The 16,115-nt window shown below is 62.1% G+C and overlaps 3 protein-coding genes across 3 annotated transcripts; 2 read left to right on the plus strand and 1 right to left on the minus strand.

Moving 5' to 3' along the window:
* Positions 1–59: 59 nt before the first annotated feature.
* Positions 60–3,431, plus strand: CHLRE_03g164500v5 (uncharacterized protein). The gene is made up of 6 exons (XM_043060762.1): positions 60–532; positions 739–920; positions 1,340–1,425; positions 2,024–2,111; positions 2,573–2,731; positions 3,041–3,431. The coding sequence occupies exons 1-6, from the start codon at positions 118–120 to the stop codon at positions 3,320–3,322; spliced, it is 1,212 nt and encodes a 403-aa protein (XP_042925891.1). The 5' UTR covers positions 60–117; the 3' UTR covers positions 3,323–3,431.
* Positions 3,432–3,479: 48 nt separating this feature from the next.
* CHLRE_03g164550v5 (uncharacterized protein) lies at positions 3,480–8,315 on the plus strand. Its single transcript, XM_001703486.2, has 4 exons — positions 3,480–3,645; positions 3,731–3,753; positions 4,095–4,170; positions 7,074–8,315. The coding sequence occupies exons 1-4, from the start codon at positions 3,583–3,585 to the stop codon at positions 7,179–7,181; spliced, it is 270 nt and encodes an 89-aa protein (XP_001703538.2). The 5' UTR covers positions 3,480–3,582; the 3' UTR covers positions 7,182–8,315.
* Positions 8,316–8,466: 151 nt separating this feature from the next.
* CHLRE_03g164600v5 (uncharacterized protein) lies at positions 8,467–15,194 on the minus strand. Its single transcript, XM_001703320.2, has 12 exons — positions 15,007–15,194; positions 14,851–14,933; positions 14,155–14,273; positions 13,725–14,025; positions 13,123–13,512; positions 12,603–12,842; positions 12,273–12,405; positions 11,814–12,097; positions 11,449–11,688; positions 10,500–11,305; positions 10,258–10,336; positions 8,467–10,065 (listed from the first exon to the last, which is right to left on the minus strand). Exons 1-12 carry the CDS (start codon positions 15,110–15,112, stop codon positions 9,601–9,603), a joined length of 3,246 nt encoding a protein of 1,081 aa, XP_001703372.1. The 5' UTR covers positions 15,113–15,194; the 3' UTR covers positions 8,467–9,600.
* Positions 15,195–16,115: the final 921 nt, after the last annotated feature.

Consider the following 16,115-nt stretch of genomic DNA (forward strand, 5'->3'; position numbering starts at 1 on the left):
GGCGGGTGCACATTTTTTCGCAGGGCACTGAACCGTTTTCGCGCCATCGGAATCATGAACTGCAATCAGCCTGAATGCGTTCATACTTACATCTTAATTAATTCATGAGCATAAATCATGGCGCAAATACAGCGCGCCGCGAGCGCTGCACTGCGCGCTGCGGTGTTGAAGCTTGCGCAACACCAAGAATCGCCATCCCTCATTTGCAAGCCATGTGCCTCCTACACAGCCATAGAAGCTCTGCATGCAACCTGCAGCACCAGCCAGGAATGCAGCGTGTCAACCCCGTCGGCGCACCCCGCCTCAGCACGCCGCAGCTTGCCCCCCGCGCAATCGCTACTGTCGCTCGGGGGCACCAGCCTGCTATCACAGCAGCAGCTGCGCTGCATGTCTTCTTCAGGAACTAGCAGTAGCAGTAGCAACGCTGGGAGCAGCACCGCCACTGGCAGTAGCGTTATCAGCGGCACGGACACAGGCGGCGGCGGCGGCGGCAAGGGCGCGGCGGCAGACGCCGCGTCCAGCCTGTTAGGCGGTGGGTGGCGTCGGCTGTGCTACTATCATTTTCGGCAAACATCGGATGTTTAATCAATTCCGGGCTGTCATCCTAGGAATCCTCAGCCCTGGTCTGGATGCAGCTGTCAGCGACCACTGCGTAGCCACCCCTCCCCCTCCCCTTCCTCCCTCCCCTCCCCCCTCACGCCCTTCTCCTCCCTCCCTCCCTCCCTCCCTCCCTACCAGGCCTGAAGCTGCAGGCGCCCTCCAACCCCTTCGCGCGCCGCCCGCCGCGGCCCTCTGTGCCCAAGCTGGTGCTGTACCGCGGGCGCGGCATGCTGCTGTGGCGCTTCCTGGTGCGCGCCAAGGTGTTTCAGTTCATGGGCATCCTGGCGGCGGCGGTGTTCGCGTCCGTGGTGCTTACAACGGTGAGGGGTGGCGCGGTGCGGCGTGCGCGTGGGGAGGCGGGTCGGGAGGGCGAGTGTGTGTATGTGTGTGTGTGTGTGTGTTTGGCGGTGGTGGTGGGGTTGTTTTTCACCGCTCCCAGTGAAGAACGAACAGGAACACGGAGCCGCATGACAGCAGGGTAACTAGTAGAGGCTAGGTGCGAAGGTGTATGTAATGCTAAGGCGGCTGGCTTGCGAACCATCGGCGATTGCTCGGAGCCTGCTGGGGGGATAAGACAGATCGGTGGCTTGGTGGGACACACTGCCTATGCGCTGCGCCTCACGCCGGCAGCCCCCTCGCTGGGCGTTCGGGGCCTTGGGTCGCCTTTTGGCTTGGGCCTTTTGTGTTGACCCCGCGCCCTTCCTCCGCCCCCGTGCCCCCTCCCCCCAACACGCTGCAGAGCAACCCCAACCCCATGGACCTGGCGGCGGTGGGCGCCCTGGCGGTGGGCTGTGTGGTCACGTCGTACTGCATCTGGTACTACAGGTGGGAGGGCTGGGGGCAGGCTGGAGTGTGGAGGGAGGGGGAGGAGGGGGGAAGCAGGGGGAAAGGAGGGGGGAATGAGCGGGGAGGAGGAGTGTGGCAGAGTGTGGGAGGAGTGTGGGAGGGCTTTGGGAGGGCTGTGGGAGGAAGTGGAGGAGGACCTAGTTCGTTCCCGAATCAGGCCAAGCGAGCCAACCGAGGGGATAGTCCGGGAGGGAGTCAGGGAGGAGGGGGTCGACAACGCGCCAACGGTGCCGGCTGTGCGCACCGCCGCAAGCGTGGGATGTGGTCGCCTGGCCATGTTGAGGGAGGGGTGGGCCACTCGCTTTTGCGGGGGTAAACATGGGAGGTCGGCGACGTGATGATTTGTGTGTGCGGTTGCAACGGGCAGCTCCCAGTGGGTTCGGTGGCTCCTTTCGTGCGGCGGTGGGTGCCATGGTGGCTTGCTGTTTCCCGCTTCTGCTAGATGGCCATGCTGCACCACAAAAACCAAAACCCTGACATGCCGTTGCTGTTGCTGGTGCTGGTGCTGCTCTTACCTTCTGCTGCTGGTGCTGCTCTTACCTTTCGTCGCTGCTGCTGCTGCTGCTGCTGTCCGCAGCGGGCGCTATGTGGGTGAGATGAGCCTGCTGCTGCCGGAGCGGCGGGTGGTGCGCTTCAGTGTGCTGGACTTCTGGGGCAACAGGGAGGTGAGGGCGACTGCAGCGGGCGCTGGGGGCGGCCGGGCAGGGGGGCGGCGGGGCGGGGGCAGCGGCGGGGGCCGGCTCGGGGCCAGAAGGCGGGCGTGTTTGGAGGGTCTGTGGAGCAATTTTGGCGTGCGGTGCTGGGCGGCGCCTGAATCGCTGAGGACATCTCCTGGTAGGCTGGCGCGAAACTGCGGATGCATAATGGGGAGGGGAGGTGGCGCGCGCATCACCACACCGAGCTCACCGCGCCGCGCCAATTTCCAACTCCCGCACCAAGCAACCGCACCCAACGCACCAACCACACACCAAACGCACCAAGCGCGCCAATCATGATGCCCGCGCTCCGTGTTCCTCTGGCCACACACACACACACACACACACACACACACACACACACACACACACACACACACACACACCTTGTGCTCTTTAACACACACGCCGCACGCCGCACGTACACGCAGGACAACGACGTGCCTCTAGAGCGGCTGGTGCCGCCCTGGCGACAGCGCTCGGTGGCGGAGGTGCGGGGGCAGGCGCGGCAGGCGCTGATGCCGGTGTCTGTGCAGGGCGACCGCGAGTACTACATCTCCGTGCCGCACGGCCACGTGCTGCAGAAGGAGGTGGGGCGGAGGGGAGGAGGGGGGCTGGGAAGGGGAGCTGGGAAGGGGGCTGGGAAGGGGGCTGGGAAGGGGGCTGGGAAGGGGGCTGAGTACAGGAGGGGCGTGGCCTGGGGGGCTGGGGGGCTGGGGATCGGCCTCAGCAACGTGCTGTTGTGTGCGTTGTGTTTGTGGTCCATAGTGCTGCACCGGCACACCGTATGGCGGAGAAAGGACACGACATCTTCTCCTCCTACCGAAGTCCCCTGCCTCCTCTTACGCATCGTCCCTGGTTGTGGTTCGCCTGCGCCCTCGCTGCTCACACGCCCACAGCTGCTACAGAAGCTTCTCTACGGGGCGCCACTGGAAGGGGAGGCGGCCACAACCGGCGGCAGCGGTGGCGAGGGGACGGCCAGCAGCGCTAGCGGGAGCAGTGGCGGCGAGAGCGGGACCGGCAGTAGCGGTGGAGGCGGGGAGTTGGCGGGGACGCCGGTCGGGGGCCAGGGCGCGCAGGCGGACGCAGGGGTTGCAGCAGCCGATGGGGCTGGGGCAGTGCCAGGGAGCGGGAAAGCTGCAAGCACGGAGCCCGCAGCTAGCAAGGGGAGAGCGGCGTAGGACCAGCGAGTCCGGCGGGGGCGACACCGAACGCTGGTGGGCGGGGGTGTCATTGTGCTCGAGAGCGTGTGTCACTGAGCATGGGATTGGATTGGTGCGAACGCGCAGGATGCCGTAAAGACATTTTGTCAACCAAAATTCATTTGCGTTTCACTTGAGCACCACGAAACGGACGGAGCCCAGACTGTTTACGTTTACTGCAAGCTTCTTCTTGACTGCGGCCCCAAAGGTTTAACCACTTCCAAAGTCGCTCTACAAACATGAGTGTGACAGCGGATCAAGTGAAGGAGAAGCTGACGAGCGCTCTAGAAGCAACTAGCGTGGTGCGTAAAGCATGCTGGCACACGCGAATGCGCGCGCACAGTGACACATTGCTAACAATCGCTGTTCATTAACATGGCTGTACAGGAGGTCGTCGATACATCGGGAGGGTAAGCAAAGGGTTGGCGGGAAAGGCTTAGTCCAGGACAACGGCTCTCTGCGTGGGGATGGCTGGGGATGCACAGACACATGACGACCCCGGTCGCAAACTTGCTCCGTTCCCACGCAGCCTGGGAGCTAGGGGCTGGGACTGAGCGCCGCTTCGTAAAATTGAACGTAGGCTTAGGCGTCTCGGACAGCGTGGGCCGCTACCAAGCTTCACACGGGGTCTGCTGCCACAGCCTGAGGCGCCGTGTGCCCCTCGTGCGGCAACTTAGCCCCGTTGCTTAGCAGCCTTTCTGAGCCCCCATAGCACACAACATAAGCGCACTGCTCGCTCTTGTGCTCGCAGGTGCGGGTCGGCGTTTGAGGTGTACGTGGTGTCGGCCCAGTTCGAGGGCAAGACGCTCATTGCGCGACACCGCCTGGTGCGTGGCTGCTGGGGTGGCGGGGGCACGGTGAGGGGCTGCGGGATTTGGGGCATGGGCACCGAAAATGGGGCTGCTGGGAAGGGGCCTGCGGCTCTGGGGCTGGGACGGGGAGCCGTGTGGGCGGACTGGGGCAGTGGCGCTTAGCAGCCCACTTCCAGGTCAAAGGTTTACGGCAAGGGCATTCAAAGTATTACGCCGGCAGCACCTTGGCACCAGCTTGGCAAGGCCGATACGTATAGCTGCGCAAGCGTAGCTGAGGCATGGGTCCGACCGGGAAGCTTTATCACAACAGAACACACATGACAACCAGCTTCCCATCACACGACCCGCTTTTTGGCCTGGGGGAGGTGCCGGGCCCAGCCGGGGCCCACCCCCGGTCGCCTGACACCCGGCCTCTCCAGGCCATCCAATGCAATCCCAACCAGACCCGGACAGCTGCGGCGTGAAAGCGGCAATGGCGGCCGGGCGCTACGTGTCATCAGCAACCGGGTGTGGGGCGGGCGCCAGATGCCAGTGTGTGTGGGCCTTATTGCCGGGGGGACTGAAGAACAGCAAGTCAACAACCACCTGTCCCTTGCTGCCGTGACTGCCCTTGGAGTACGTGTCAGGTCCCCCCTGGCCTGAGTCTGAGATAGAGTCCCAGGCAGTCGCTCCTCGTAGTCACGCCTTGCCGCATCGTCGCACCTACTGCGTGCATGGTCTGATGCTCCAAACCACTCCCCTTCTGACATGGGTCCGAACGGGAAGCTTTATCAACTTATGAAAACGAACAGCTTCCCACTCCCACGACCCACCTTTTGGCCTCGTGGACGCTGGAGGCCAAGCGGGGCCCACCCCCGGTCACATACCCAGACTTGAGGGTCAAGACTGCCCCGCCCGTTCCCAAAATCCCAACCAACCCCACACAACTGCAGCATTTTCCAACGGCGAAGCTAGACCCGGCGTCTGACGTATAGCTAAGCTAGACCCAGCGTATGGCGAGTAGCTGGCACCCGACACGGGTAATGGAGCCGGTTGTGGCAGTGTGCGCTGCCGAGCAGTCAGCGCGGAGTGAAGGACGGAGCAAAGGCGGGTGGGGACGGCATCAGTGACCGGGGGTGGTGCGGGCGCCGGTTGCCAGTTCGTGGCAGCCTCAGTTACCGGGGAGCCTCAGCAGCTGGTCGGTGCAAGGGATGAGCAGGGGGATGGGCGTACTGCAAATAATGCCAATGCTTGCCTCCCAAACGCGACGCAGAACCCAGTACCGTAATGTTACATAAGTGCAGAGAAATGTTACGGATGCTCAGCGCGGCCTACGAGAGCTGCTGGAGGCATTGTTTGCAGCTAGTAGGCAGGGGTGGCGGGGGCACGGTGTGGGGCTGCGGGAATTGGGGTATGGGCACCGGAAATGGGGCTGCTGGGAAGGGGCGTGCGGCTCTGGGGCCGGGACGGGGAGCCGTGTAGGCGGACTGGGGCAGTGGCGCTTAGCAGCCCACTTCCACCAGGTCAAATGTTTACGGCAAGGGGTTGCCAGCAGGCCGGTGTACTTCAGGGGTGGGCCATTGGGCTGACATGGTCAGCGCCGGCGTGCCCCTCGCCGCCTCTCAAGATGGCCCAGCCGGAGCACTGCACTCGGTCCCGACGTGGGTATAACAGCCACCGCCGTGACCCGTTACACCCGGCGTAGTCACATCAGCACGCCTACCTACTGTCAGCAATCGGCATGCACTCGGACTCTAAACCACTGCTCTCCTGGCATGGGTCCGAACGGGAAGCTTTATCAACTTATCAAAACGAACAGCTGCCCACTCCCACGACCCACCTTTTGGCCTCATGGGCGTTTGGGGCCGAGTGGGGCCCACCCCCGGTCACGTGGAGACTCGGGGTTTGAGAATGGCACGCCCTGTACAGTTACAACTCGAGAGGACTGGTAATGCTGCTCCTGCGCAATGCAATGCGATGCAACTGTGCCAGTCACCTTACTGTACTATGCTTTAGCGACAAAGGCAGTGGCGTCGTGAGCCACGGCCCAGGGCGGACGGCGGAGATAAGAGTCACACGCGGTCACTCCTCGTAGCCATGCCTGACTTACCACATCTGGACAAATTGTGGACACCTACTGCGTGCATGCTCTGATGCGCTAACCGTTGCTCTTTTGTCAGGGTCCGAACGGCAAGCTTTATCAAAGTTAAAACGAGCAGCTTCCCACTCCCACGACCCGCCTTTTGGCCTCTATTGGTACTAGGGGCCAAGCGGGGCCCACCCCCGGTCACGTGGAGACTTGAGACAGACTCGCCCTGTTCAGTCGGTTGTAAGGCTACTTCTGTGACAGGCCAGTCGCGTAAATTAAGATCCGGCGGTGACTGCAACACGAGGCCCCGGTGCGACCAAGGGTGCAACACGGCGACAAGGAGGTGCGGCGTCAGCCTTTGGGCCGCCGGCGGCCAGGCTGTTGACTGGGGCCCAGCTGGAGTGGGCGGGGCGTTGGGGCCAAAGGTAACCGCGGGGAAAGGTGTAATGTGTGTGTGTGCCGCGTGGGGCCGTGGGCCATGGCAATGCCCTCACATGAGGAGGACAGGCGCGCAGCCGCGCAGCTTTCGGAACGTCATGCGTGCCGGATCACCTCAGCAACAGCTTGGCAAGGCCGATACATATTGCTGCGTAAGTGTAGCTGAGGCATGGGTCCGACCGGGAAGCTTTATCACAACTGAACACACATGAACAACCAGCTTCCCACCACACGACCCGCTTTTTGGCCTGGGGAAGGTGCCGGGGCCCAGCGAGGCCCACCCCCAGTCACACTTGGCAGCAGAGCACGCAGCTGTGCCCGCACTCCTAACAAGCCTCTCATTACCATTCCGTGCGCCGTGCATTGGTCTGATACCGTACTCAACCGCACCCCCGCTGCGGCCCCTGCACAGGTGAATGACGCCCTGAAGGCCGAGATGGCGCACATCCACGCGCTGTCGATCAAGAAGGCACAGACGCCGGCGCAGGCGGCGGCGGCGGCGGCCCCTGCCAGCAGTTGATGCGGCGGCACTGCCACGGCCATAGACGCACACCGTGTTGGCCGCTGCCTTGGCACCGGCATGGTGGCTGTGTTGAGGACGAGGGTGATCGGAACTTGGTGTGGTGTGTGCAGTGTGCCCTGACTGCGCAAGCGACATGGCGTTACGTTATAGTTTGGTGCTGCTTGGCACGGTCGAGTGGATGCCTTCGTGCCCGGCAGGCAGTATTGGGGCGGGGGCATTGCGGGTGGCGTCTTCTGTCTTGCTTCCCACTTGCCGCAAGGAGGGCCGCTGGAGCAAGGGTGTGGAGTTACGTTGGAGCAAGGGTGCGATATGACATTGTGAATCTCGTCAGACCGTCATGGGATCAGGATGCAAGAGGGATTAGGTGGAGTGATAAGTAGAATGCGTGTGATGCTGATTGCACAGGAGGGAGGAGGGGGGACGGTCGCTGGGGTGACCGGGGGTGGGCCTCGGCTGGGCCCCGGCACCTTCGCCAGGCCAAAATGCGGGTCGTGTGGTGGGAAGCTGGTTCTTCATGTGTGCTCAGTTGTGATAAAGCTTCCCGGTCGGACCCATGTCACACAAGCGCTTACGCAGCTACAGGTGGCAGCGTTGTCGTTGTGTTGCTGAGGTGATTCCGGCACGCGTGACGTTCTGAGAGCTGCGCGACTGCGCGCCTGTCCTCTTCATGTGAGGGTCACTGCCATGGCCCACGGCCCCACGCGGCACACGCACACAATACATCTTTTCCCTGGTGACCTTTGGCCCCAACGCCCCGCCCTCTCCAGCTGGGCCCCAGTCAACAGCCTGGCTGCCGGCGGCCCAAAGGCTGACGCCGCACCTCCTGGTCGCCGTGTTGCACCGGGGCCTCGTGTGGCAACCACCGCCGCCTCTGTGTGGATCGATCAGGTTACGCGGCTGGCCTTTAACAGGAGCAGCATCACAACCGCCTGAAGTCTCCACGTGACCCGGGTTGCGCTCCGCTTGGGCCTCAACGCCCGTGCGGCCAAAAGGCGGGTCGTGGGAGTGGGAAGCTGCTAGGTTTTAGTTCGATAACGCTACCCGTTCGGAGTCTGACAAAAGAGCACTGTTTTAGATTTAGAACTCCATGCGTGCAGTAGGTATGCTACTGAGCTGTAATGGCAAATAAGGCGGTGGGGACCAAGTGAGTGACCGCACGGCGCACGCACCCCACTCCCACCCCGTTCGCACAACTGCGACTGCGCGCTGAACTGGACGTTGAGAATGAGACGATAGCCGATAGCTGAGATCAGGGGTTGTGTTCCTTGCAATGGGACGGTTGAGTCTGAGACTACAGCATCCGCGGCCTTTCAGGTTCCCGCCGCAGTCCAGGCGCCGCGCCCCACCCGCATGGAGCCCAGTGCGTTGGCGACCAACTTGTGCTCCCGGTTGGAGCTTGTCAGGGGATTCGTATTCATGCCATTGCTTTACAGCGAGTTCAAAGCGTAGCCCTCGCTTCTCCTAAACATGATGCATCCCTGTCTCGAGCCTGTGGGTGCTCCGTCCCTGTCTTATTAAAGGCAACTCCTCAAACCTCCTGTCTCGTCCGCTGCCCGTTCATTAAGCATTGACTTGACAAACACTACACGCACACATACACACACATTCATCTGTCCAAGCAGACTTGTGACGGGCACTAGCGTTGACCGCGCCACGTACCAGTCCGGATTGCGGCACGTGGGTGTGAGACACGCGGCCGTGCACTGTTCGTGCGGTCTCCTGTGAACCATCCGCCGTCAGCTAATATAGCTGCCGACTGCCCTATCGAGTGATCACACGGCCTCGCGCTTAAGGCATAATACGCACACGCGTTTCCAACTGCCTCGCGGGCCACACCATCATCAAACACGTCAGTATTGCGTCGGAGGGGGCGCCACAGCAAGCTCCCCAAACAATCACAGGTCACACTGCGGTTTGTGTCTTTTCCTAGGTTTCATGGGCGACATACATACTCACAAAATCACTGGTCATTGAAGGAACACGTCCAACCCCGTTTGCTGTCGATTGCGTACGCTCAGGTATTCATCGAGCCTATTTCACCCTGACCGCCGAGGTGAACGCATCGTCACTCAAACCGTCCCCCCAAGGCCTTTCATCACACGCATGCAAGTTGGTTAAAACCTCCAGTCGCAAAGTTTGTAGGCAACAGCCAGACCCCGGCATGCAGTAAGAACCGGACACGTTGGAAGGGCGGCGCTTGCTCATGCGAGCAAAAGTATACTAGTAAGCAAACCGTCTCCACTCCGCTCCAGAGGTGCGATGTAGGAACATAAGTGTTGCGCAACCCCTTTCCGGGCTACGTTTACTCCCCCCCCCCCAGCACGATACACGCGCACAACAAGCCCTGTCCTCGCCGCGGCGCGCCAGCAAGCCGCTAGCATACCCGCCGCAGCAGAGCCGCTCCTGCTGCCGCCGCTTACATGTGCCGCTTCGAGGAAATCTTTGCCAGCGTCTGCTCGGGGTTGGCTCCCCCGAGCGCGGCCGCCGTGTTGGCAGCCAGCTTCTCCGCGGCCTCCCGCACGCCCTCGATGGCGGGCGCAATCTCCTGCTGCACCTTGGGGTCCAGCTCGCCCCGCGCCTCGTCCAGGTGCAACAGCACGTTCTCCACCGTCTGCGCGGCGCCTTCCACGTCCGCACCCTTGGGGTTGCCCGAGTGGCGCGCCATACCCGCCTGCTTGAGGTTGGCGGACACGCGGCCCAGGTTGGCCGAGGCGCGGCCCAGGTTGGTGGCCTGGTCGTGCTTGATGGCGGCGTTGACCTTGGCCTGCGCCTCCTCCACCTTGGCGGCCAGCAGCTTGCCCTCCACCAGGCCCACCGAGCCGCGGGCAAGGGGGTCGTGCCTGTCGTCCACCTTGTTGGCGTCACGTTTGTTGATGGCCATCTGCAGGATAGCAACAAATAAGGAAAGGGAAGGGAAGATTAGAGGCGGAGTCCCGCTCGGTGCGGCGTGAAGGATACGGGTGTGCGGCAGCCCCACCAATTGCTGTTTATTACGGGGAGATGAAATTGCGCGCGCAGCCCAAAAGCACACTGCCGTTTTTGTTGTCCCTCCAGACCCAGTTGCTGCGCTTACCGAGGTGTTGATGTCGAACCAGTTGTAGCGGTGCATCATCCAGTAGGCGGCCACCTTCATGAAGTCCTGAACGAACCACCTGTTCACAGAATCACAGCAGGTCGCAAAGTCAGGGTCGCCAGGCCAGCTTAATGCCTGCAAACGCGCTCACTGTCTTGGCTATGGCATTACACCAACATTTACCCTCCCCTCCCCCAACCCTCGTGCCACGCCGCCTGGCCCAGCCACCGCTCCACACTCACCAGAACACGCAGTAGATCCAGATCCACAGCGGCATCAGGGTGTTGCTGTGCGGGTCGGTCTCGTAGGCCAGGCCCATGCTCAGCTGCTTGTCGGTGTGGCCCTTGGGCCACACGCACGCCAAGATGGTGGAGAGCGACAGCGCCAGCAGGGCGGCGCCCATCAGAATGGGGCTGGGGCGAGCTGACCAGAAGAAGCCGTCGTGGGTGCGGGCGGAGAAGAGCGTCAGGAAATCGGACACGGACACCTTCAGATAAATGATGGTAGTGACCTTGCCGTAGGGCATGCCGCCCAGGCCCCACTTCTGAAAGATGCCGTTGGTGTTCCACGAGTCCAGCGCCGCCCACAGCAGCAGCAGCGAGGAGCCGCACGCCACCATGCCCAGCACGATCGAGATGGCAAACAGCGCGGGCAGGTTCCACTTCTCGGGCATGGCCGAAGGCTTGACGTGGTCGTAGCCGATGGAGATCAGGGTGCCGTCGTTGAGCAGTGTGATGAGCATCAGCATCAGCACGGGCATCTTGAAAAAGTCGGGCCAGGGCTCGCCGTCGGTGAAGCACACGCCGTTCAGGTTGTTCGCAATCTCGTCGTTGCCCTGGTTATCACGCAGCCACTCCATGGTGACTGTGGAGGTGACATTGTCGTAGGTGTACGTCTCCGGGCAGCACGTGGGGGATCCAACGGCAGCCGGAGTGTTGCAGGTGGGCCACATGCCCTGGGGGTAGTCGATGGGCGGCAGCGCGAACACGGCGATGAAGAAGAAGGTGAGCAGCTGCAGCGTGGCGGCGATACGGTAGTTGATGAAGTTCTGCGAGTTGGGGAAGGGAAGGGCGCAGGAAGGACGTCAGTCACGGCGCATCTACGAGCGCCTTAAACGCTGCCGCACAGCTGCTCGGTGGCCAATACGGAAATAGGGTAAGCGTGCTGCAGGCCCGGCCCATGTGCACACACCTTCATGCGCTGGAAGATGCAGCGCGCAGTCACGATGCCGTGCACGATGGTGCTCAGGCCGGGCTCGGTCAGCACAATGTCGGCGGCGGCGCGAGCGGCGTCTGTGGCACCCTGCACCGCCACACCCACGTCCGCGCGCTTCAGGGCGGGGGCGTCGTTCACGCCATCGCCGGTCATACCGCAGGCGAAGCCGTTCTGGCGCAGCGCCTCCACGATCAGGTACTTGTGCTCGGGGTACACCTGAAGCCATGCAATCGGGTGTCGACTCAGCATATCTCACTTTTCATTCCGTAGCTTTGCTCTTGCTGCCGCGTACGATCACCGCGTTGCACAGCGCCACCCAAACACCACCAATGCAGCCCCACCTGCGCGAAGCCGTCGGCCTCCATGATGATCTTGCCGTACTTCTTGCCCAGGTCCTTGGGCGCCTTGCCCTCCGCGTCCATGGTGGGCAGCGACTTGGGGTCCTGGATGTTGGTGCCCATGCCCAGCACGCGGGCCGTCTCCTTGGCGATCAAGATGTTGTCGCCCGTGATCATCTTGACGTCCACGCCGTAGGCCATAGCCTTGTGGATGGTGTCCTTGGTGTCGGGGCGAGGCGGGTCCAGGAAGGTCAGCAGGCCGGCCATGTGCCAGGTGTTCAGGTCATCTGTGGGAGGGGCGGTAACACGCGGGCTCAGCAGCAGGGCGTGGGGCGAATACGCGACTGCTCGAGCTGCGACCCAAGCAAACCCCCAGTATCGGTGTTTGATGCGAAGCCTCCCATCCGCAGCCTGCGCAACTCCTCCGATGCACCGCCTCCCGCAGCAACCCCCGCAACTCACCGCCCAGGGTGCGCGCAATGGCCAGGCAGCGAATGCCGCGCTGGCCGAAGGCCGCCACGGTCTCATCAACCATGTGGTGGATGCGCTCGTCGTGCGTGAGCTTCAGGATGATGTGCGGCGCGCCCTTGGTGACCTGTGCACACCCACGTGCAATGGACTGCGTCAGACACCCAGACACGCCCGTTTGTACAGTCGGGCGCATTACCCGACTGATGAGAAGCCTTTGCGGTTCCAGCCCAGCCCCATCCGGCGGCGTGCCCACACCCACCCCGCTGCAAACATTCCGGCTTCGCTCAGCGGGCGCCACAGCCACTGCCGCCGCCCACGCACCTTGAAGGTGGTGCCGTCGCGCTTGTCCTTGATGGTGCCCTCCGTGCGCTTGACTGTGGGGTCAAAGGGCATGTAGTCAATCTGCTCGTACACGTCCAGGGCAGACAGGTCCTGGGTCTCGCAGGTCAGCACCAGCGTGTCCAGGGCGTCGCGGGGCGGCTCGTGCCACTTGGCGGCCAGCGCGCCCAGGTGCAGCAGCTTGCGTTGGTCCAGGCCGGGAAGGTAGGTGGGGGTGTCGTCCTGGAGGAGGCGGGAGAGGGGAGGGGAGAGAGCACCCATGCGGTGTTCATTTCAGCACACGAAATCCGGCGCAATTTGCGGTCCGTGACATGCACTTCTGTGGACTCCCCGATCCAAGAAACACCGTTTCCAGCCTCGATTCCAGAGACCCGCGTAACAATCCAAGTAAATTCGCGTTGCCAACCCGGCGATCTGCAATCGACCCAATGCCACACCCAATCACCGCCCGTTCCCCAGCCCCCCGACTTTCAAGCACCATCAAGCCTTCCCCGTCCCTCACCTGGATGGCCATCTTGTTGAGCGTCAGCGTGCCGGTCTTGTCGGAGCACAGCATGTTCATGCCGGCCATGTCCTCAATGGCGGCCAGGCGGGTCACGATGGCGCCGTGGCGGCTCAGCTCGCGGGAGCCCAGCGCCAGGGTGGTGGTGCACACGATCTCAATGGCGATGGGGATGGACGCCACCAGCAGCACCACAGTGAAACTGAGCGCCTCCTTGAAGGGCTCACCCATACCGAGCAGGTAGCCGAAGGCAGTACCGCACAGAATGAACGAGGTGACGACCAGCACGAACATGATGGTCAGCAGAATCTTCTGCAAGTGACCCAGCTCGCCGCCGCTCTGCTGCAGCATGGACGCGGTCTTGCCGAAGAAGGTGTTCTTGCCGGTGAACTGCACACGATAAGGCCAGTGCGGGAAAGGGAGTCGGCCGGCGGAGAAGGCACATGTGTGTCAGCACCAGCACGGGGGTCATGGGCCTCGGCAAGCCGTGGCCCCACGGCAGTAACTCATGGCCATCCCATCATACGTTATGCCGTCGGTCAAACCCATATCGGCCTTCGTTCTACCATGCCTTGCTTGCTACCCTGTGGCCTCTTTCTCACCTCGACGGTGGCCTCGGTCTCGCCGCGCACGACGGTGGAGCCCATCTTGGCGCTGTCACCCTTGTGCATGGTGACGGGCAGTGACTCGCCGGTGAGCGCCGCCTGGTCGATGTCGACGGTGCCGTGGTTGATCAAGCAGTCAGCGGGCACGGCGGAGCCGGACGCGAGGAGTACCAGGTCTCCTGGTACGAGATTGCCTGCGTCGATGTTGGCCCATTTGCCGTCACGCTTGGCGGTGGCCAGGGGCTTGAGCGAGGCCTTGAGCGCAGCCACGGCGTCACCGGCCTTGGTGGTCTCGTACCTGGTGGTGGGCGCGGGCAAAGCAGTGGAGGGCGCGACTGAGCGCTGGGCGACAAGGCAGGTGCACTCAGGCTGGAGACATGGGAAAGCGCCTCGGGGAGGGGAGCAGACATGCGGACGCTTGACCTACCAGCCGAGGGTGGCGTTGATGAACTGGATGCCCAGCAGGATACCCATATCGGCCCAGTTCTCGATGGCGCCCTCAACGATGGCGGCAATCCAGATCATGATGGGCATGGGCTGGTAGAGCTGTGGGGCGCAGGCAAGGATGGGCCAAGGCGGTGGAAACTGTCAGACCAAGGCGGGAGGTGGTCCATGCTCATCGGGGACTTGCTTGCAGCAGGTTTTACCAAGGCCTGGCTACTGTCAGTAACAATGGAAGGGTCGGCAAGAGAGGCGAACCCAAGCATGCCGCATGTGGCGGCACTGTTAGAACTTCTGAGCTGTGCAGTACAGCAACAAGGGGTTTATAACGACGTAATACGCGTGATGATGCTTCTCAGAGGGTTTTGGTTTCGTATAAAGGGCCCGGGCTGGCGTGGAAAGTAATTGCGGGAGCGGAGAGAACAAGACAAATTCATGGTAGCGATCTCTCCGAGCACATCAGGACCACAAAGCCTAGCAATCTAATTAAATAGCCCAAGTCGCGGTGTTCAGGGTCGCTAACTTCGGCAGTGAATTTGGCGGAGTGAACCACTGACGGATGCCGGAAAGACGTCAGTGTTAACAGGGACTACAGCACATACAGGTGGGGCCAATGGGCTTTGACGGAGCGGAACGGCCACACTAGCGCCGTTATGAAGGGCGGTCGCGAGGCATTCCTCACCTGGCGCAGGAAAATAAGCCAGCTTGGTGTGTGCTTCTCCTCAAGCTCATTTCTCCCGTGGACCTTGATGAGCTCCTCGGCCTCTGCGAGTCAAAGCGCGGCCGCACATTCAGACTCGTATAGCGACACCGTTGCGCGCTGACTCGCGGGGCGTACCTGCTGTGGTCAGGCCCTCGCTGATAACGAAATCACGCTTCTCCTCGTGATTCTCATCAAAGTTTATGGGAGCGTGCTCTTCTTTGGGTTTCTCCTGTTCCGCCATGGCGCCGAAGGTGCGCGACGTGCCCGGGGAGCCTCAATCTTCCTACTGGCAGCGGTAATCACGAAGGTGTGGGTCAGATGAGTACGCAGTGTTCAGAGATGGAAGGAGAGTGCGGGGCAGCGAGCCATTTTAACCCGGCGGCATGGCCCATCCCGGGATTGCAGCGCCGGTCACGGACGGGGCGTGCAGGGTCGCGTCAGAGCGTGCGCCTGCACGCCTCGATACTGCGGGCTATGAAAGGACAACATTATGCTGGCCACATGAGGCTCCGGGAGCTGGGATTTGTGGCCGCTGACACAGAGGTATCGATGTCTCCACGCTTTGTCAACGCCGTTCCGGGTTTGACTTCTTCGCGACGACCGCTCCCGGAGAGGCGCCGGGATGTTAAATGAGCTCAAGATAGGTAGTCCTAGCAAGCTTGGGGCCAGCCGAAGGCGCGCTTGCGTCAAGGTCCTGACGCGAGGTACCCATTAGCGGGAAATCCTTGTGTGAAAGTGTGGGTCGTTAGTCTCGCTATAGGCAGCATATAATACAGCCAGCGCAACACTTTGCGCGCGACCCATTCGCACCTTGCGCGCGACCCACTCGCTCAACCCGAAGGACTGAGGTTGAATGGCGAGTCGTCGCGGGAACAGCCCTAATGGTGGCAGGGCAAGCCAAGCACGTAAAGATGATGTCTACAGCGATTTGAGAGGCTTAAAGCCGTGTCGGGGTTGTTCCTGGGGCGGCATGTCATGCCCCACACCGCCGTGCGCAGACGCCAACCGTTCCGGAAAGGAGTACAACAAAGGTAGAAAGCCGTTGTGAGCCCCCGCCGGCGCCCGACACGCAGTGCAAGCATGGATGGGGAATGCGCGTGTCTCTCCAGGTGTTCGGCCCTGCGTGCCTGCTCCGGCGTTCGACCAGCCGCGCACTCCTGCCCTGCCGTTGCATCTTGTTTGCCATCTTCTGTGGTATGGGAATAAGCTGCACCCTGCGGGACTGCACCACCCTGCCTTGACAC

The sequence above is a fragment of the Chlamydomonas reinhardtii genome, chromosome 3 (assembly GCF_000002595.2).
Source record: "Chlamydomonas reinhardtii strain CC-503 cw92 mt+ chromosome 3, whole genome shotgun sequence".
Lineage (NCBI taxonomy): Eukaryota > Viridiplantae > Chlorophyta > Chlorophyceae > Chlamydomonadales > Chlamydomonadaceae > Chlamydomonas > Chlamydomonas reinhardtii.

Excerpts from the sequence above, each read along its gene's own strand:
- CHLRE_03g164600v5 (XM_001703320.2), bottom strand. The coding sequence starts at position 15,112 with ATGGCGGAACAGGAGAAACCCAAAGAAGAGCACGCTCCCATAAACTTT. Across the intron at positions 11,689-11,813 it reads AGGCCGACGGCTTCGCGCAG|GTGTACCCCGAGCACAAGTA; the intron begins GTGGGGCTGCAT and ends GCATGGCTTCAG. Across the intron at positions 10,337-10,499 it reads TGGATCTACTGCGTGTTCTG|GTGGTTCGTTCAGGACTTCA; the intron begins GTGAGTGTGGAG and ends TTCTGTGAACAG.
- CHLRE_03g164550v5 (XM_001703486.2), top strand. The coding sequence starts at position 3,583 with ATGAGTGTGACAGCGGATCAAGTGAAGGAGAAGCTGACGAGCGCTCTA. Across the intron at positions 3,754-4,094 it reads GTCGTCGATACATCGGGAGG|GTGCGGGTCGGCGTTTGAGG; the intron begins GTAAGCAAAGGG and ends TTGTGCTCGCAG. Across the intron at positions 4,171-7,073 it reads TCATTGCGCGACACCGCCTG|GTGAATGACGCCCTGAAGGC; the intron begins GTGCGTGGCTGC and ends GCCCCTGCACAG.
- CHLRE_03g164500v5 (XM_043060762.1), top strand. The coding sequence starts at position 118 with ATGGCGCAAATACAGCGCGCCGCGAGCGCTGCACTGCGCGCTGCGGTG. Across the intron at positions 921-1,339 it reads CGTCCGTGGTGCTTACAACG|AGCAACCCCAACCCCATGGA; the intron begins GTGAGGGGTGGC and ends AACACGCTGCAG. Across the intron at positions 1,426-2,023 it reads TACTGCATCTGGTACTACAG|CGGGCGCTATGTGGGTGAGA; the intron begins GTGGGAGGGCTG and ends TGCTGTCCGCAG.